The sequence below is a fragment of the Hydractinia symbiolongicarpus genome, chromosome 5, assembly GCF_029227915.1.
Source record: "Hydractinia symbiolongicarpus strain clone_291-10 chromosome 5, HSymV2.1, whole genome shotgun sequence".
NCBI lineage: Eukaryota > Metazoa > Cnidaria > Hydrozoa > Anthoathecata > Hydractiniidae > Hydractinia > Hydractinia symbiolongicarpus.
Window position 1 is genome coordinate 23,393,430 of NC_079879.1, and position 20,518 is coordinate 23,413,947.

General features: G+C 33.5%; 2 protein-coding genes and 1 long non-coding RNA gene across 5 annotated transcripts; 2 read left to right on the forward strand and 1 right to left on the reverse strand.

Moving 5' to 3' along the window:
• The first annotated feature begins 1,348 nt into the window (after positions 1–1,348).
• On the forward strand, positions 1,349–20,438 carry LOC130645500 (cytochrome b-c1 complex subunit 6, mitochondrial-like). The gene is made up of 2 exons (XM_057451510.1): positions 1,349–1,728; positions 20,107–20,438. The coding sequence occupies exons 1-2, from the start codon at positions 1,641–1,643 to the stop codon at positions 20,358–20,360; spliced, it is 342 nt and encodes a 113-aa protein (XP_057307493.1). The 5' UTR covers positions 1,349–1,640; the 3' UTR covers positions 20,361–20,438.
• On the reverse strand, positions 9,965–18,162 carry LOC130645496 (uncharacterized). 3 transcript variants are annotated; one of them, XM_057451505.1, is made up of 19 exons: positions 18,067–18,162; positions 16,552–16,667; positions 16,368–16,449; positions 16,097–16,235; positions 15,814–15,899; positions 15,006–15,095; positions 14,754–14,864; positions 14,639–14,673; positions 14,481–14,556; positions 14,336–14,387; positions 13,844–13,944; positions 13,662–13,745; positions 13,505–13,553; positions 13,342–13,418; positions 13,221–13,255; positions 12,981–13,073; positions 10,881–12,655; positions 10,662–10,733; positions 9,965–10,484 (listed from the first exon to the last, which is right to left on the reverse strand). In XM_057451505.1, exons 2-19 carry the CDS (start codon positions 16,596–16,598, stop codon positions 10,189–10,191), a joined length of 3,300 nt encoding a protein of 1,099 aa, XP_057307488.1. In that variant the 5' UTR covers positions 16,599–16,667; positions 18,067–18,162; the 3' UTR covers positions 9,965–10,188. The 3 variants fall into 3 exon arrangements, with proteins under 3 accessions (XP_057307488.1, XP_057307487.1, XP_057307489.1); XM_057451504.1 differs by having other exon boundaries at positions 9,965–10,487; XM_057451506.1 differs by lacking the exons at positions 15,814–15,899; positions 16,097–16,235; positions 16,368–16,449; positions 16,552–16,667; positions 18,067–18,162 and having other exon boundaries at positions 9,965–10,487; positions 14,644–14,673; positions 14,754–15,801.
• On the forward strand, positions 12,651–18,257 carry LOC130645501 (uncharacterized). Its single transcript, XR_008982710.1, has 2 exons — positions 12,651–13,302; positions 16,358–18,257. It is a non-coding gene; the product is annotated as an uncharacterized LOC130645501 (long non-coding RNA).
• Positions 20,439–20,518: the final 80 nt, after the last annotated feature.

A 20,518-nucleotide genomic window follows, 5' to 3' on the forward strand; every position in this document is an offset into this window, starting at 1 on the left:
ACATGTTAAACAAACATCTTTCAAACAACAATATTTTTATTTGAAGAAAATTCATATAACTCTAACACTGGTGGATATATAAAGAGGTAGACCTCTTACTTACTATCCAAATACTTTATTTCAGAGGATCGGCCAGCTGAAGTAAGAAAAATCAACATTGTCACTTTTAAAAGATACTCTAAAAAAAAGGTTCTTTATTACAGCATTACTTGTCTGAATATTGTAGAACCTATTTAGTATCCTATACAAAAACTTTTTTCGGTTTAGGTGGGTTACAATTGAACATTTCTGTTTTTAAGGAACAAACTTTTGGATGTTTACCAATAAGTGAATTTTTAGTACTGATAAGTTGAAATAGCAGATCTGTGACAGTTGTTTATTTTAAACTCAACAAACTTGAACTTAAAAAGATAAAAGTAATCAAAATGAGATTAACCTGTCCTCCACTAAACCAGCTCCCGTTTTCCTTACTGCCTTAGAACGATTCGTAATTAGAAAAGCCCGGTCTCCGTGCATTTGCGATAAGGTTAAATCTCTTTCTAAAATACCTTGACCTGACACATTCCATGCCCGCTGAAATGCACCGGCCGTTTGGCTCTCTAAATCTGGTTTCCACGTCATATATGCTGGAAGGTGATGACATAACCGGAAGGCAAAGAGGTCTACATCAATTTATCCTAAATTCTGTTATATCGTTTTAAACACCAGAGAACACAGGAGCTATCCGCTGGTATCATGAAAACTTTAAGATGTTAATCCGCTTTTACATTCAGCACCCCTGTAAGATATTCTGCAGTAAGTGTGACCTGATTAAAATAAGGAAACCCAAATTTACTTGGCTAAATTGATCATCCGAATATCGTGGATACCCCAGGTTTCCACAGGATACGAAAATGCTGTCATATCGTCCAATCATGGGACATGTACTACATAAGGTCTAAACACTTAGTTGAATTTCAACAATGCTAGGTGAACTGCCTTTATTTCTAAATGTTTTTCAGTAATTTTGTAAAACTCTGGAGGTTGTTTGTTTGTTGAGCTGGGTTTGTCCCAGACCAAGACATAGGCAAAAAACCTTTTTAAAGATTAGTTTGCCAGAGAAAGGGAACATATTTCCTTGATGATGGATGCATTGGTACATTCAAGAAAACCAGGTTTGTTTTTCACATCGTTCTGATGAAACATTTCTTTTAATTATTGCTTTAAAAAGATTCAAACCATTTTTTGAAGTCGGTAAGGATGTGAGACAACCGCCCTTTTATTGAAAGAGTTGCGCCCGGGAAGTCCGAACGGGTGAAATGGAACTCTTTAGTTACGTACAGCAACCTTTATGTCCAATTGGACAAGCTGGACAGAAGATATTTGTCTCAAATCTTATGTAGACTCCCTACTTTTGGGGTTATTTTAAAAATAAGTATATTAAAGTTAGAAAAGATACATTCTAACAAATATTAATCCTAGTTAAAAAGGAAAACCTTGTTGGCTGATTTTGTGCCTGGCATTATTGCATTTGTTAAGATCTGCACATAGCTCGGTTTACTCGTCGCGTAGAAGAACCGTGCAGGCAGCGAGCCCAGCCAGTGAGCCATCTAAAAGTCCAACAGATACCCTGTTCTCTTCCTCATCATTTCAGAACAGAAATGACTGCTGAACAAGAGAAAAAGACTGGACAAGCCGAAGAAGGTAGTGAAAACGAGAAGGAAGTCAAAGATGTGCCAGATGATGAAGGTAGCTAGCTAGTTATAATATGACATGGTTGCCTTTTTTATTATTATATTTATGTAGTCAGCTGAGCTAGCCACGCTAAACACCTTTACGATAATTCCGGAAAACTAACCCTCCATCGCACCTTTTTTTGCGATCAGAGGAGGTAAACTTTTATAAGGGTTTAAGGAGAAAACATGGTCTTTCGTGATAACTTTTCTTTCCACGTTTTGTTTTTAATGAAAGGTACATATAAGTTGTATCTTATTATTATTAACGTTTCCTAAAAATTTGAAAGAAATTGATACGCTTTGTTAAGCTTTCTACCCTAACAAAAAATTTTCAGAAAAATTTTGAACTTTGCTGGGGTATTGCATTTTTTGGACGGGGGTAAGTTTTTTGGAATTTTGAAAACCGTTGACATTCATGTAAGAATGGTATGTATTGGGTATATAAGTATTTATTACATGTATGTTTGTTACTAAGTGGTAACCAAGGTGTTGCTAAGGTGATTTTATGGTTACTAGGGACAAAAAGCAGACCAGATGTGAAGGAAATATCGATCCAGCAAAGTGACGTCATTTCGGATCCCAATGACGTCATTATATTGTTTTCCTTACCTCGATTATCTTTACATGCCCTGTTCTACCAACCCTTTTAATTCACGGCGGCACGCGGCAAATGCCGACGTGATTGCCGTCGTGATTGGAGAAAAACTAATATCACGTCGGCAAAAAAATGCCGTCGCTAGAATTTTTATATTTTCAAAAAAAAAAAATTGTTGCCTAAAGAAATAAAGATTTTTCACTTATTTCGTAAAAAAATACAGTAAAAAACTTTTTTCTTTTCTTTCCTTTAAATCCTTTCTTTTAATTGCTTTCGGGAATTCAAGCTGTGTTTACATTTTGTTTTTTCTTCTACGAACCCACCATGTGTATGTTTTTTCATTCATTCATTTTTTCCTCCACATGTTCTTTTCTATTTTTAATTCATTCAAATTGCGTCATAAAAAAAAGAAGAAAATTTTTATTCCCGTAGGGACATCTTCTCTTTTTGTTAAGTCGATTCAAACGTACCACTTTATTAACAACAAACATTTTACCAGTGAAGACTTCAAAAATGGTTAATTTGTCTGTAGTGAAAAAGTGGAATTTAAAAGAATTTAAGTATTTTTGTGATGATCCAAGTGATCCTTCGAAAGTTACAAAAATAAAATGTTTAGTGTGTAGCGAATTTTATGGAGAAAATTCAAAAGAATTAGAAAGGTTACAAGGCCAAGTTAAAATGCAGGTCAAAAAATGGGTCGATGGAAGTTCAACAGTGAAAAAAAATAATGCCGTCGATCATTTGAAATCAAATACCCATAACAAAGCAGTGCAACGACTCAAAGAAAAGCAAACCCCTACTACAGGCCAAGAGAACGCTCAGTCTTCAAGTAAGGAAAAAACTATCGTTGAACATGGTAGAGACTTACTGAAAGGACAGAAATCACAATTGGTAAAAAAGTTTCAGTTGGCTCATTTTCTTATTGCTAACAATAAATCGTTTCAATTCTATACAGATCTGGTGCATTTTCAGAAAGAAGTTTATAATGTGGATGTGGGATCTGGATACCTTTATAGTTTGTCTGCAAAGGAAATGGTATTATATTTATCAAAATCGATAGTGGAAGAAAATATAACTATTCCTTCGAATGACGGAACAAGGATTTATTTTAGTGTCTTGTTTGATGGTTCATCCAACGCTAAAACCATGGACGAAAAAGAAGTTTACGTCATAAAAACATGCGATGATGGTAAGCCTCGCTATGATGTGTTATCAATGGAGCAACCAGAGGATGCAAGTGCCGCAGGGTTGAAAGATATCCACGATGTGTTACGACTGTTCCGCCTGTAAGTGCATCATGCAAACTTGATTCATCCGTGCTTCGTACGAGTTAGGAACCGCATGGCCTGTATATCTTCCATGAGACCGAGGCTACCAACCACGAAGGGGCCAGGCTGTTGATATCTGTGTCTACGTAGTTCCTAATTAGGCCAGGAGTCGGTGAATTAGCTAGGATGAACTTGTTGGCTTTGTACAGTCACACACATGGTTCGTGTGCCAAAAAGAGAGGTTGTGCGAAGCGAAGATTTTCAGTTCTAAGAATAGGTACAGGGGCTTCGATATGTCCAACACGTGGGTGGGGAAATGGTAGCGTAGCTCGTAGTGGTCGATTGTGGGTTGTTTTCGATACGATGATTTAGAATATAAGAGACTGCAACTAATGAAAATTTTTCTCTATTATTCGTAAATTTCATAAAACGTTTTAAGTATGATACAAAAAATATATATACAACTTTAAACAACACCGAAAACGAAAGGAAAAACCCCTTTTCTTAAAAAAAAGATATGCCGACGTGAAATAGGTATCTGCCGACGTGTCTGGCAAAAGTATTAAATCACGTCGGCACGATTTTGCCGTCGTAAAAAATTCCTAATTAAAAGGGTTGTCTACATATATATATGCCAAGTTTAATGACATGAGCATCAATATTTCTGTTAGAACAGCTGTTTGTATCTATATCGTTATAATAAGAATTTTTCTGGCCGAAAATGACATCATTTTTTATCCTCATGACGTCATCAAAATTACTTTTTTCATGTGAAACACATTTTGGTATTCATTCCACAAATCTACCAAGAATCAAATCCGTATCATTAATAACACGTGAGAAATTAAAACGTATTGAAAAATTGGGAAAATGACCATTTTTCACATGTTTGACGTGATTTCTAATCCCTATGACTCAAATTTTTTTTTTAACTGGATTGAGTTTGTACTAACACATTCTCCGACTGAGCCAAGTTTCATCACTTAATCACAAGTGGTTCAGGATTTATGTCTCGCAGGCAATTTGTGCCCCCCCCCCCAGGGTTAAAGGGCCAAAAAAGCTCAGGTATAGTAGGGTTAAACTGTGAAAAACATAATATTCCAAATTCACACACTTTAGCGGATCTTACCTGATCAGGTTACTCTACCCTGATCATGGGAAAATCTAATCTAGTGTGTCTACCATGTAAAAACAAAAGGCAGACTTTAACAATTTTACTTGGAAACTGAACAAAGAAATTAGAAAATTGAAGTTCTTGATTTTTTCGATAAGAGTTTTTAAATTAGTTGAGAACCTTTTTTGTGAATTGCAATAATGCATAATTCAGAAGGGAACAACGTTCAGAATTTAAATTCAATATAAATCATGCTCAAGTGACTTTGGGCCACAAATCAAAATTTTACCCCTGGGAAATTAATAGAAAAGTAGTGCTATTTTATATTCTTTGCGAACCTAAAGAATAAAAAGCGACGTTTTAAATTTGGTAGGGAATAGGTGCATGTTAATCGTATCATGCACTTACCTATGATTCAAATCGTACCACATGGAAAATAAGATTAGCAAAATATTTTTGCTTGTTTGTGGAGATGTTACGAATAGAATATAACAAAGAAGAAAGATAAATAAAATATTTTAAATCAATTTTATTAAATTCATAACTCACAGAAAAAATACTGAATTTGATTCCCTTTGACATTTAGGGGTTTGTGATATGGTTTTGCCGTAAGGTGATTTTGACATTTGACATTCAGCTAACAATCAGTGGCTTGGCAGCAACAAAGTGGGATTATAGCCCTAAATTTACAAAGAGACATGTTTAGTGCATGAGTTTATGTGAATAAGAGTTTTATTTGATATTTTTTGAGATTTTTTAGAAAAGTTCACAAAAATAACTTAGTCCTATGTTAACCCAAGGCATGTGAGGGAAATTGGGTGGATGGCCCACTGTGTGGGTTGTTGGATGTTGCAGGGAGCTGTCTGGCAGAGCGCTAAACCTAATTGGGTCTGTGCAGCTCGAAAAACGAGCATTAAATACTCTAGGACTCCCCATCGAAGCGATGGTCCCTCCTGGAAATATAACAGAGAGGGTATATCCATTAATATATGTTAAGCTAGCTATGTAAATTATACACATCTATCTATCTATAATATATGTGCATTTTTTTCTTTATATAGTTAGTCAATACTAACTTAGTACTGATACTAACTCAAACCACATAGTATACAAGAACATTCAAAAGGGAAGTTTCATTTTTTTTAATTGTGGAATCCTGTTTTAAGAGTTTCTCAAAGTATTTGATGATATATTAAAGTATTTGATCATGTAAATATGTTTTACATATATATCCACTTTGATATTTTAAGTTATAGCTACCCTGGTACCATTCATATGAGCAATTGTTTCTGCATGTATAGTCAATGTTGTCATAATTCCAAATAATAATTAGCTAAAACTTTCAAGAGTTTCAGAAACCAAAAGATATTTCTAATAATGAAAAGTATCATATACAACTTTTTAGGCTCTTTCATATTAAATCAACTTAATAGAATTGGCTATCATTGTTTCGATGAATTTTTGATTAGAATAATCAGATTTGTTTCCCAGACTAAAAACAACCTTAGTTGTCCCTACAGCTATATCATAGACATAAGAAGAAGTCTAGAGGAAAGTTTAGGTGCCACTAAAAATTGATTCATGGAAACGGAAATAAAAATTAAATCTAATGACTGTGACTCAACAGATGAATAAAAAATACCACTGTTCAAGAACAAAAGAAGCGTTGCCAATACAGTGTTTAAGAGTTTGGTGATACTCATGGGTCATTAATTTTTTCAGGTTTGCTTAAACTTGCCCACCCTAACGGTTAGATAGTTAAATGTATTTTTTTAATGGCTCGCTGCACAAATACTGAGGGATATACTGTGTCAATTATTTCCAGGAGCCGTAGTGGTTATAGCTTTCATACTCTGTGCGGCAGACCGGGCTTCGATTCCTCTTGAGGGCGATTTAACATGGGCGAGTGAATGTTACCATAGCCTCCGGGTTAACCCAAGCCATGTGAGGGAAATTGAAAAGATGGCACACTGTGTGGACTGTTTGATGTTGCCGAGAGTTGTCTAGTACAGCGTGGGCCCTAATTGGGTCTGCGTAGCTCAAAATGAGCATTAAATACTCTAGGTCTCTCCATCTAAGCCATCGCCCCTCCTGGAAATAATACACAGGGTGTATCTCTCAATATTTGTGAGGCTAGCCATGTAAAATATGCTCATCTATCTGTCTTATCTATCTATCTATCTATCTATCTATCTATCTATCTATCTATCTATCTATCTATCTATCTATCTATCTATCTATCTATCTATCTATCTATCTATCTATCTATCTGTATAGGTAAATAGGTTACGTTTTCTACCTCAAAGACAAGTCATATTATAAAACCGCGCGTGATGTTTGAAGGGCTGCCAAAGGTTATTTTATATTTTTTAATAAATTTGCAACAAGAAAACCTAAAATTTTTATAAAAGTGTTGCGATTAAAAAAAAAATGAGTAAGCTAAAGTTAAGATAGTAGGAATCGTAACCTACGTCGTGGTAAGTAGAACTAGGGCGTGGTATGGGAAAATACTGAATATATGGGTAAAGATCATCCTACCACGCACCAAAATAGCCCCCTAATTAATTACCACCATTCGCCATTATCCAGTTTTTAACGATTTTTTAAAAAAAAAATTCGAGTGCAATCACATACATAACATACCCCTTATCTTTTTAAAAGTAGGTCTTTTTTGCGATTTTGGGGGCTTCATGTTTGCACTGTCACTGTGTAAACGTACTGTGTCAAAAAATCTTGAAATTACACATGAACATTCTGCCAACATACACTGGCATTCGTACCAAAGGATTTGACGTGTAGTCACTTCAATTAGGATTTCTGGACCTGTCTGTTAGAGGTACCCTCGAAAATTTAACACGTAGTTAACGTAACCTTTTCAAGATATGCACAACAACAACAAAACTTTCTTAAATTTTGATTATTCTTCATCAAATCATGTGGTTAAATACTTTTTAAGTTTGAAATTGTGTTTATATAATTGCTTTTTGATATTGCTACTCTGTTTCTAGTCGGATGTATTCTTAATATTCTATCGATGAGTTACGTTATCGACCTGAGTATAAAAATTGCGCATATTAACCCTTTTTGTGTGTATGAAGGTATATGAAAGAGAATCTCTTTATTAGCCCATGTAAAATAAATATATGTGCTAAGAATTAACGTAGTATTATCTCTTTCATCTTGGTGTTGCTGCCTTACGATCTATCACAGCATGGAAGTGGAAAGGTCGCAGACTTTTCCTACGGCGCGGAATCGGAAAAACGATCTTAGTGCACTCTAGTTTTCGTATTGTCTTTGTAAGAAACAAAACGGTGATAGACATAACAAGAGGTTATTATGTGAAAGGTGTTTCTATTAATTTTTTGATTATGTGTCGTCAACCAAAGTTGAGGCTAGTATATTGAGGGAAGGGGGATGCGGTAGTGCATTACCGCTAGGAGGTGGGTGTTGTTGGGCAAAACATTTTCCTAAACAAAATTTATCGTGTGTTGGCTTATATTTCATAACGTTTGTAGGAATAATTTCTAGATAACACAAGACAAACAAAATTTATGCATTAGACGATGACTGTCAGCAATATTTTATGCTGACGTCAGCTTTTTTAATCAATATTCCAGTTTTCAAAGAATTTTTTACATATAATTTCGTTGTCATTTATAACTTTTAGCACTTCTTTTCACATCTTCCTGACAAACACAAAAAACAACTACTTTTTGGTAAACGTTGGTATTTCGCGCTGGCTGAAATCGTTAAAATCCATCGTGAATAATGTACAAGTACGAGTAATACAAGTAAAGTTTATAACAACAGCGTCAGTGTGAGATCATTGCACGAAGACGATCACTTTTATTGTAATCGCCTCCTACTCCAGGATAAAAACCACCGTACTCTGTAATAGCCAAACTAGAGGTTCTTATCGCTTTTTTCGGTTGGGAAAACCTTTGAGATTGCTACGCAATGACGACGTATACAATTTCCAACATAATTTCCTATTTAACAATGTTTAGACAGAATAATAAATATTGAACTATTGTTGATTGTTGCGTCATCCTTTATCTCCAAGATTTGTTTTGGGAGATTGTTGCTTTTACTCTGGCTCTTGAATTGATCAGGTGGCGTCTTGTTGTCGAGGTCGACATAGTATACAAAAGAAAGAAAACAATTGTTAAGTACTAAAGTTAGATAACAGCTTGTTGCGAGAGAGTAAGAACAGTATTTAACTGTTGAGTATATATTAGACGCGTTTCAAACAGCAGATGCGCGTAATTTACGCACTAATTGCAGTGCAGAATCCGAAAAGAAACTTTGTTTCCCGAAATCTTCGAAATTTCTTATACCAATGATTTATCCTGCAATATTATATCACAAACAGCGCGCTTCTAAATAGAATACGCCACATCATAGTTTCAACTTCAGGTGCGTTCGGAAGAATTGTCACATCGGCTGATTCAAGGTCGCACCTAAGAATCTTAATAACGCTACCTAAATTTGTGCTTTGCTGTCCGCTTTGTCTTGCTGTCTATATATAAAAGCCAAATCATTATATCGCAAGTATAATTGTTAGTGGTCAAAACTGCTATTGTATTACCCACAGTTTTTATAATAACGTGCTGTTCAAGTTATAATACGGATACGTTATTGACACACTCGAACATGCTAAAGATATAGTAGCGTGACCTAACAATAGTGCTGCGCCATTAACCGGGCCATTTTTTTACCTTCTTGGCACACGCTGCAATAAATGACTAATGTTACTATTTTCGACTTTCCCTCACTTTTATGACAGTATGTTGCGTATTTATTTTGAAAGGATATTTTTGTTTTTATTCCAGTTTGTTTTAAACAGATGAGAACACTCGCGCTCTTTACTGCAGGGTCCTTTACAGAATACAGTTGCAAAATTAAATAGACCGTTCCTGGCGTTTAGCTTATACTTTTCGTTACAATTTCGTTATTCCTAACCGACTTATTAAGTACTAAATTTGGCTAGATGTAGCGCCTTTTGAGGTTAGGCACCCTATTTAATATTTGTCCCCTACGGTAGTATAACATTTATACTTCTTTTTCCAAAACGCCCATTTCTCCTTAACGAGCATCAAGGGCTCTTTATCGTGCATTTATTGACTGTTTTTAGTTACATGACAGTTCTTCCTAACGGCGACTCATAAGACTCATAACGATAAATGCAATGTAATAAGGTTTCACAAGGTACACGTTTTTTGTTATAAGCAAACGATGTTAGATTTAGGTGAATGATGAATAATGTAGCAAATTACGGAAATTTTGTTCTTTGTTTTTGCATAACTAAATATATATACAAAAAAATAACATACATAAAAATGTCAAGTGATGCACATAAAACATAACTTGTATACTGCAAAACGATATAACTATTTTAACAAATGGTACTTATTTTAATGAGGAGCGTTTAATAGTGGGAAAAAAATTAAAATTATAGTTAAATGTTTCGTACATTAAAGGTAGAAATAAAACAGTTTAGAGACACTTTTTTCTGAAACTTTTTCTGTACTTCAAGCGCTCATATTTAAGCCTTGTTTGTATTTGCGACATGTCAAAGTTTTGTAGTACACGTTTTCCAACAGAGCTTGATTCGAGTGCACGTTCTACTCTATTGATGGATATTGGTCCAGAACGAATGATCTCGGCACACTTTTCGACAATGATGTTAGCTTCAACATTCGAGAAAATCTTTTCCTTCCCAGAAACTGTATTTACATAATCATTATCTTCACTTTCTTCGTCAACATCTTCGTTTTTACCATGATGCTTATCTACTATATCAAAAACAAAATTGTGTTTTCGCAACAAGAGCATACCACACACTATTAAGCCTTAACTAGAATTGTGAATTTCACCAAAAAATTGCATTTCGCGAGTTTCTGCCTGTGAAAGCTTCAGCGCTTTTTTCAAAATCAATTAAACTAGCAAGTAGCACAACACAAACATACCTCCTTTTGACACAGATTGTTTGTATTCAGTTGCAATAGAGGAGCATGAGTTGTCAACAGCATCATTACCATCTATTAAAAGATAGGAAATGAATTCTTTTAAATTTAATAAAAAAACAGGCACAATTTTCATTAAAAACTTTATATTTATACTAACGTAAAACAAATAAAAGTCACCAATACAACATATAAGAAGAAAAATGCGATAGTTTTAAATACCTTTCTCCTCTTCCGTGACTCCATAGCGCCAGTAGCTTCTCAATTTATCTAAAATCTGCCGATCAGACAAATGAATAAGATGGATAAACGTTTCACGTAGATTACGTACATCGCCAATTCTGACAGCTTTCGCAGTCAAAAACTGCTTAAATAGAGTCTCCAACTCCCCGACTTCGGCATCAGTCCACGTTTTCTTTTTTTCGTAAATATTTGTTTTGCCACGTTTGTTGAAAGTTTCCTCCAAAGCAGCTGTACCCTTAAGGGCATACTTTTCCTTTTCTATCAAACGGTAGTATTTTTTGGAGGTGCTCTCAGAGTGCGTCAACAGGCTAGCAACATATGAAGCTTCACTTGGATTTTTATCTTCAATGATGGTGGATCCAGACTTTCGAAATATATTTGAAGTGATGTTTTTCCTCACTGGCGGATCGTTTTCACCATAAACACCGGACCTTTTCCAAGTGCTATTAATTTGTTTCGATATTGCTCCAGATTCTAACATCTTGCCATTATATGAAACAAAAACATTTTCAAGGTCACTGTGTATCTGACTGCGAATTGAATCGATAAAAATTAAGAGCTGTTGGTACAAGGTTTCGCTCGTACACAGATTAACAGGACCGTGTTTCCTAAATGTCTTGTGACGTTTTACTTTAATAATATATTTTCCATCACGAAATACAGCAGCCTTCACCTCATCGATGGTCATGTTGCTAGGTACGCCAGACCTCTGACAACTAATTATAGTTATTTCCGTTATGAGAAAATCCCGTATACACGCATATTCTTGACGAGATAAGGTCTTTTCTCGGTAAGGGCTACAAAAATCTTTAATTATTGAAATAGCCTCTTTTGCACTGGCTGACTCCTCATACCGTTGGATCTGCTCAGGCGTGATAAGCACTTGTTGCTCCTCCATCTGTCTCTCAAGCTGCTGTATCTCTACCGTTCCATTATAAGATTTGCTCCATCGAGATACACTAACTTTCATCCTTAAAATCATATCTGGTGTTATTCCAGGTAGATGGATCTCCTCAGTAAGGAGAAAGTCATAGAAGTGTGACAGTGACAAAAGATACCGTTTAATGGTTAAAGCTTTGTATTCCTTTGTCTTTTCGGCATACGTTGTCAAAAAGGTGTCGCGAATTTTATATTTTCTGACTAAATCACTGGGATTTGAGGAATCCAAAGCTGCCAAAATATCTCTCAATTGCTGCTTTGACTGGATAGCACTCTTTTGGCAACTCTTCCCTCCATCAACTGAAATTTTATATGTCACAAACCTCTCTAAAATTTCAGCAGAGTCAACCACTTCGTCATCTTCCATGTCACTATCCGAATCTGTTACTTCGGATGTTTCCTGCGGAAGAGCATCAGTGGCGACATGCTTGGCAGGGATGGATGTCACATGTGTATCTCCGTTGTTTGATGCAACGTCACACACCCTGGCTAATTTCAACATACTATAATAGTAAGGTCCTTTTGATAGTTTGTGGACGTCTTGAAGGTGCAAACTCATTCTTTTGTTTCTAGAGTGACAACCTAAAATCGGGCATTTTCTTAACTTGTGGTAGTTCTTGAATGTTTTCTTTTTTTCTCCATTGACCGTTATTTTTTTTTCACAATTTCCTTTTTTAACACCTGGTTTCCTCAATCCGTATATGCCAACGCAATATTTTGCCTTACTCTGGGGCCAATAGTGTACTTCTATCATGTGCCGAGATAAATTTGTAACACAACTATCACATGACTGTAATGGACATTTTTTGCGGTTTCTATGAAACAATTCAAACAATTAAATTAACATAGTTTGAGACTGCAAGAAAACAGTGGGAAACAGAAATTTCTTCTTAGTATTTTAATTGCAATATGTCTTGCAAGAGTTGAATTTCGCAAGAATATATTACATTTAAACTAAGATTTTCGGCAGAATGAAGCTTTTGCAGAATATTTTTGTTGGCATTTCTGGTTTAGCTAATTTTTTTTCTCTTTTACATTCAAATAATAATTTGAATACATTTAAAATATAATTCGAATAAAGGAGATAGGAGAAACAAAAATCTACATGTTGTAAATAGTATATGGCAGTAAAAATCATACTTTTCGATAGGTAAGCTTGTAGAGTCAGTTGAAAGTTGGTTCTCGAGCTCTGAAATTTTCTTCTTCAACCTGATATTTTCTCTCATCAACATACTATTGCAAGGATAAAAGAATCTAAAATTAGTAACAGTTAAAGCTGCAGACTCTTTCTTATATGCGCAACTTCAATTCTTAATTTAATCTTAAATTAGTTGGCTTATACAGCAATTTCAGTACATATTAAAAAAGAAATGAACATACCTTTCTAAACTATTTGACGTAGACGATGTTTCAACCTGAAACAAACAATATCAAAACCTGATTATAGACCCGACAATAAAAGGTAATGCAGCATGGAGAAAGAATTGATTTAATAGCATACCATATTATTTTTGGCAGATGGATTGTTTTCTTCTACTAATTCATGATCACTAACAGGTGCTTCTGGAACATCTTCAGCTGCTTATTAAAAACAAAATACATTGTTGTGAACTATAATTCAATTTAGAAATACATTTTTCATGAAAACCTAACAGCCACAATACCTTTTTCATTTTCCTCAACTTCACCACCACGTGCCAAAATCTTTTCTGCCTGAAACAAGGATGTACATAGCATTCAGTAGGTAAGAAAAGTATTAATGTACTTTTATACATTAGCCTATCACATACATGCATATATAAACAATGTCCATAAACTTACCTTAGTGAAAGTGAGACCTGTTGATTTTGCATAAAGGCGGATAAGACAATCAGGAAATAGCACTTTCATTACATAATCGTAATTCTGAAAAAAAAAATTATGGATTTTTCAAACCTGTACTAGAAATAAATGTGCAAATGAGAAAGGAACTAAAATTTGATTATAGCGTTATATATAGTTACCTTCATGTCGGATTTGCAAAATGTTTGAGTTATCATTTCCATTACCATCTCTATTTGTGCATTAAGCATATTTCCAAAATAAATATTCCATGACATAGCCGCTAAAACACAAAGGGAAAAAGAAAATTATCTTCGAAGTATCAAAAATACTCTCCACACACAATGTTGATATGTTCAAGGCGTTTCTCATCAGTCAATATAATTATGAAAGGAAGGCTATATTGTATCAATCGACATTAAGCTGAGAATGATGATGATGAAACTTAAGAGGTTGAAGATTTTAAAGTCGAAAAATCACTCCTGAATTTGTATAGTATAGAGAGCTGGGTGTAGGGCAGTGATTTAGGCGTCATTAATGAATAACGTTACACACACAGATAGTAAACAGTGCTAAGCTATAGTTATTTTAGGGGCAAAATTACTAAACATTTTTAAATATACTTGTTTGTTGAAATTTTATAATACATTTTAATAGAAACACACCAAACTTACTTTTTTGAAGAATACTGGCTGCCTTGTATGACTGATGTCGTTCCGAGTATATCTAAAATATAAAATAATAAGATAAATAAGAGTCTTGCTGTTTTTTAGATAAACAGATTTGGGATAAGTATACCTAAGTTAAAAGTAAACCTACTAGTTCATTAGAGATATTAACCAAGGTTGGTATAATTTCCTTTATCATTGTTTGCCATTGTGGAAGTGGAATAAGCCTAATATAGAGGCATATTTTTTGTGATACAGATACAAATAAATGCTAAAACATCAAAGTAATCAAAGAAGTCAAAAACTAACCTTACATCCTTCTGTATTATACATTCATCTATTTCCTACAAAAAAATTATATAACTTAGACCCAACTTTTAACTTTAAAGTATGAAACCATCTGTATCTTAATTGTTACACTTACACTGATTTCTGTTTCACTTTTACTATTCGGTAGATCAAGTTCAACACACATTTTTGATTTGTTTGTGCTTACTGGATTGATCTTGGATGATGCTGTGTCAAGCAAAGTAATCTAAAAAAAGTGATTTTTGAAATTCAAAATATATAAACTAAAGAATATGTTAACAAAAATAAATACATAAAAATTACAAAAACTACACTGGACAAGTAGTCACTTCATTGGATAAGTTATTTAAATTTTCTGTAACCTTACTTCGTTTAAAATTCTGTTTACAACTTCAGTGACATCATTTTTAATATTTTGCTCATGTTGCTCTGCAGCACAACCAAACCTTTTAACAACCTAAAATTTACATTGTCAAATTAAAGAATTGTTAAAATTGAAATAAAATAAAAGTTATGCAGCTGCATGCTCACTGACATAAGTAACAATTATATTTAGTCAGAAAATAAGAGCAAAACTAAACCTAAAGATTTACATTCACATAAAACAAAAATCTGCTAACATAAATAAAGAATTTTTGCAAATTTAATTTTTGACCTAATCATCTGCAGACTATAAAATACATTTCTTTGGTTCCCTTGTCTGCTTATGTTCGCTTTTGACATACACCTTTGTTTGCTTATTAGTACGTATATAATTAAAATTCCACCCTTTTTTCCTGTTTGCATTTCTAATAAGCATATATATACCTAAGAAACACGGAAACAGCCCTCGTGATGCTAATAACATAATGCAAAGATCAGGTGGTTAATACTTTTTCCATCTAACAATTAACATAACCAACAACTTGCTGAAATTAACCAATACAGTATTACACAGCCATAAATGACTTTTAAACAGGCATGTAAAGCAAATGTACTTTTTCTTCTTTGTTTGTTAATAAGCTGCTTTTTAAAAACTGTAAAATGGAAGAGTAAAATAATTTTTTAATTGTGTCATACTAATCTAGCCTAATCATTTCAACAGGACCATCAGCAAGTAATTTCGAAGACTATCAATTCTTGTGACAAAATATGAAAAGTTATAAGTGAAGAATTGTTTTTCACTGAATACACACCTCAAACACTTCTGCTACAGCTGATTCTGTACATTCAAAATCTACTGGTCCTTCAACTTTTGCCAGAACTCTTTCATTACATTTGTCTATAAAATAACAAACAAAGAATATAAACTTGATCATTTAACAAGTGTGAGCTCCATTCAATGTTAGGCAACATAAATTTGTAAGAACCCACTATTGAACACATCTATAGTTTTCTGTTTCCATTGCATGTCAAATTATTTATTAGCAGTTACAACACATAAATATAACATATACAAAATGCAGATATAAAACATACCTAAAAATTGATTATAATTGAATCTAAAGTCGCGTTCTCCTACAGTGAAGATATCATTATCTTTTAACTTGTTAGGAAACATTATTTTGCGACAATTCAATAACGTGATTTGTGACATTGCCATATTTTCCAAGTATATCTGCAAGAACAAATTGAACTTTAATAAGTATTACATAACACAAAAACCTTTTCTGAATGCCATTATTTAATAACAGAAAATTTTTCAAGAAAAATGAAAACCCAAATTGCATATTTTAACAGAAAGACTTACATCGTTTTTTCCAATGACTTTTAATTTGCAATGAAGCGCCTCAACATTTTTACTCCGTACCCTGATGTCACTGTCAACATCACTATAAAATTTGACAAAAAACCTAGCTGAAAATTTCCTTATTTTTGTTATAAAAAATTATAATAAGTAACAATGTGTTTAGAAAAATGTGCACCATACTTACTTTCCAATTGTTACCATTTCTTTTTCCAAGATAATAGGATAGGCCATGCCATCAGTTCCATTCCTTGTAATAACTGTTATGGTACCTACCAATACAAATGATTCTTGAAGATTTCGCTATATAAAAAATGTATACACATATATTTACCATTGTCAAAAACAAGAAAAATTCAAACACTTTGTGCCAACTGTATTAAAAAAGACACCCACACAGCTACTTATAGTTCTAAAAATATGTTAAAAAGGTGAGTATGGATTGTGTGATTCTATAATATGTGGAATATGATATTTCTGTATATAATTCAGTTTATATTAAATATATTAATAGTATTAATTATATTAGCCAGTTTATATTATATTAAAAATTGCCTTCCATAAAGAATAATTTTCACAAATTAGTCATTTTAAAAAATTTCAAATATTTATTTTTGGAATAAATGTTTGAAACGAATAATTTCAACTTGCTTTGCAGTGAATTAGTTTGCAGTTTTAGTTTAGGTCCTTATAAATTATTTGGGATTACAATTAAAGCTGCTTAAAAGATTCAGAAATCCTTTTGTTTTGTCGATACAAAACTTCCTAGAAATAAAAATATACTGCTAAAAATAAGAAAAAGGTATATAATAGTATATATATAATAGGTATATACACACAAAAGACTGTTTTTTACCTTACTATTACCAAAACTCATGATAAAATATGCTTCCTACTTTTCTTGTGACCTGCTTTGACAATTCCAACTTGAAAAATGATTTTTTTATTCCGACAATGTAAAATATATATGAAATGCTTGAGCATAGCACAACTGCAGTGTGATATAAAAGAAAGCTTAATTGTTTACTTAACTAAGTTATCATAATAAAAACTGGTGATATAAGTTTTATGAAAGCATGGCTACAACAGGCAACACACTTTTTTAACAATAATTTATAACAGCTTTTGTTATGATTTGATATTATTTTGATAAGGAATAATATATCTATAAACAACACTGGTTGTTTAAAACAAATGTGTGGGGTCTCCAGAAAAACAACTTCAAGCATGGTCAATATTTTTAATAAACAAGAGAAAAATAAACAAAATGTTTTAAAAACAAATAGGTGTGAGTCTCTAGAAAAACAACTTCAAGCATGGCTATTGTCTTTAAAAAAACAAGAAAAACATAAGTAAGAATAAATTTAGTGAAAATAAAATGAGCTTTTAAACAAACGCTCAGAGGTCATATCAAAATACCAACATGAGAATAAGGACTATATAAAAACACACTACAGCAATATACTTAACTACACAAAAAGACTACCAAGAAACATAATGCTATTGTTAAATGACCATAGCTATAGCTCTTTAATTCTACTAATGTTATTTCATTGAACAAACCTAAAAAGTTCAGATTGCTATTTGGGGTGTTACTAGCTACAAAACGTTAGCTAGCTATGCACTTTGGTTGCCCACAAAAAATATATTTACATAAGCATTTACAACATTTAAAACTGTTAAAGGACAAAATAAAACTTACCAAAGAAAAAAAGCTTTTCTGTTTCTTATATCTGATTGATATGATTAAAAAACAACAACAACAATCCTTAACTGAGAGTATCTTTCACGCCGCAAGCCGCCCTTATGATTTATTTTTAATATTTGCACATGCGCGTTGACGTAGAAAACGTAACCGCCATGTCGTGGGTAACCGACGTAACCTAAGCGTAACCTACCGCTGGGTAGGAAACGTAACCGTCGTACGTAGGAAAGGTAACCGACGTAGAAAACGTAACCTAAAACAGTAGGATTCGGTACTGTTTTCGGTCAGGAGAGTAACTGTGAATATATCTATCTATCTATCTATCTATCTATCTATCTATCTATCTAACCATGGCTTATGGATAGTATTTAAGGCTTATTTTAGGGTTCTTATTCTGCCAGACAACCTCCAACACCATCCAACGGCCCACACAGTGTGCCATTTCTGCCATTTTCCCTTACGCGGGTGGGGTAAACTCGTGGCTATGGCAACATTCACTCACCCATATTGTGTCACAGCAAATGGGAATTAAACCCGAATCTGCTGCACAAGGTGCGAGAGTTATAACTACAAAGCTACGGAATCAAGTTTGTAATATTACCAAGTGAGTTAGACAAAAAATGTGATTGTAAATATTTTAGATGGTGGCCATTGCTCATTGTGTTAAAATGTTTTTTTAACGGCTACCAAAGCCAGAATGGTACTTTTTTGAAATTATAGACAGTCTTATTTTTAGAGATGTCTGTCAGGAGAGCTGTCATTCATGTTCCTTTTCAGGACTAAATAAATATCCTTTGACCTTGTTTTATATTTGGATGGCATAGTATATGTACTTGAAATACTCGATTTAGGAGCACTATGCAAGAATTTTAAGTTTTCCCCTGTTCTTGTATTGCCACGAAAGAGCTTTATCAGGTCTGCTTTCGCAAAAGTTTTCTTTTATTGGAGGCAAAGTGTATGAGGCGGATAATAAAATTTGCACATCTTGCATAACTTGCTTGAGCATTAGCTTAGCATTAGCATTAGTATTATTAGCTGGTTTTTGTGTTTGGAAATATACAATGAATTTATTTCTGACCTGATCCCAATTGTCCTCCAATGTACTAACAAAACCTTGTGCCAAGTTTTCTTTATCTCTGTTTACAGGAGTTAAACTTTCTCTGACTTTTCTGAACCCCAAAAAGCCTGGCCTGAATAGGGTTAAATGAACAGAAATTTTTTAAGTTGATCCAATAGTGACCTGCTACTAATTTTATCAAATCAAAACCACGTTAAAAAAGCACGGGCTCTTTAAATCTCTCTACATGTATATATTGTAGAAATCGTGGTTCTGTACAATATTTTGTATACAACATAAAGCAACGCTCTGGTGACCATATCTTTTGTATATGAGTAGGGTTTTAGCCAGTAGCAAGTTGCTGTCTAAAAAAGTCTTGGAATATAAAAAATACTGCAACAGGTTTTTTGGCTCTGTAAGAAAATAGTCATAGCTAAATGGCTTTTGTAGTAAATGTGTTAACTGGTTTTCCACAAAAACAATTGTAATTTTCCACCAAAAATGTAATGCATGTCTAAATTGACCCAAATTTTCCATTGTCTCTTAGCTGACAACAAACAAATAGCCTGGACAGTGCTATTGTTTGTTTATCAGTGTTTGTCACTGCATTTAACATATATAATTTTTTTTATTTGCTGCTTTGTCTAACATTTCATAGTAGAATGACAGCATGCCATTTCTTGAAGTACCATCTCTCATGAATTATATTATGCTTTAATTTATTATATGGATAAATACTTCACAGCAAATAGTAGCTTACATTTTGGTAAAGGCATTATCAAGCTAAAAAATTGTTCAAATATGTAGTCACAACTTTTTCTACGTCTGTTTACAGTACAAATATTAATTATGGCCATTCTTATTCAAATCTAACACTTACTGTGGCTGACAATTGCGACACTAAAATGAAAAGCATTTTTTTTAAAAAAAAAAAAGTTGAAGTTTACCATTTTTAATTATACTCTTACCGTTATATATAGATGAGGATGATGATGATGATGACAATGAGGAGGAAGATGAGGACGAGGAAGACCCAATAGATCCTATGGATACTTTGCGTGAATCATGCGCGAGTATGAAGAAATGCAGTGATTTTTATGCTAAATTTGAGCAATGCGAAGAACGTGTGAAATCAAAAGCACATACAGAAGAAACCTGCAGCGAGGAAATATTAGACTTTTTTCATTGTCAAGATACTTGTATGGCTAAAGATTTGTTTAGTAAATTGAAGTGAAAACACATGGCTGTGTATTTTTATAGACCCGTTGTTCAATTGTAGTTAAATTTTAGCTGAATATAAATTCTGCAAGCATTGTCTTGTTATGGTGTTTTAATTTATCAGTTTATTACTCTTTGTTGTGTTGGAGGCTTAAAAAGGGTCTTAAATGCCCC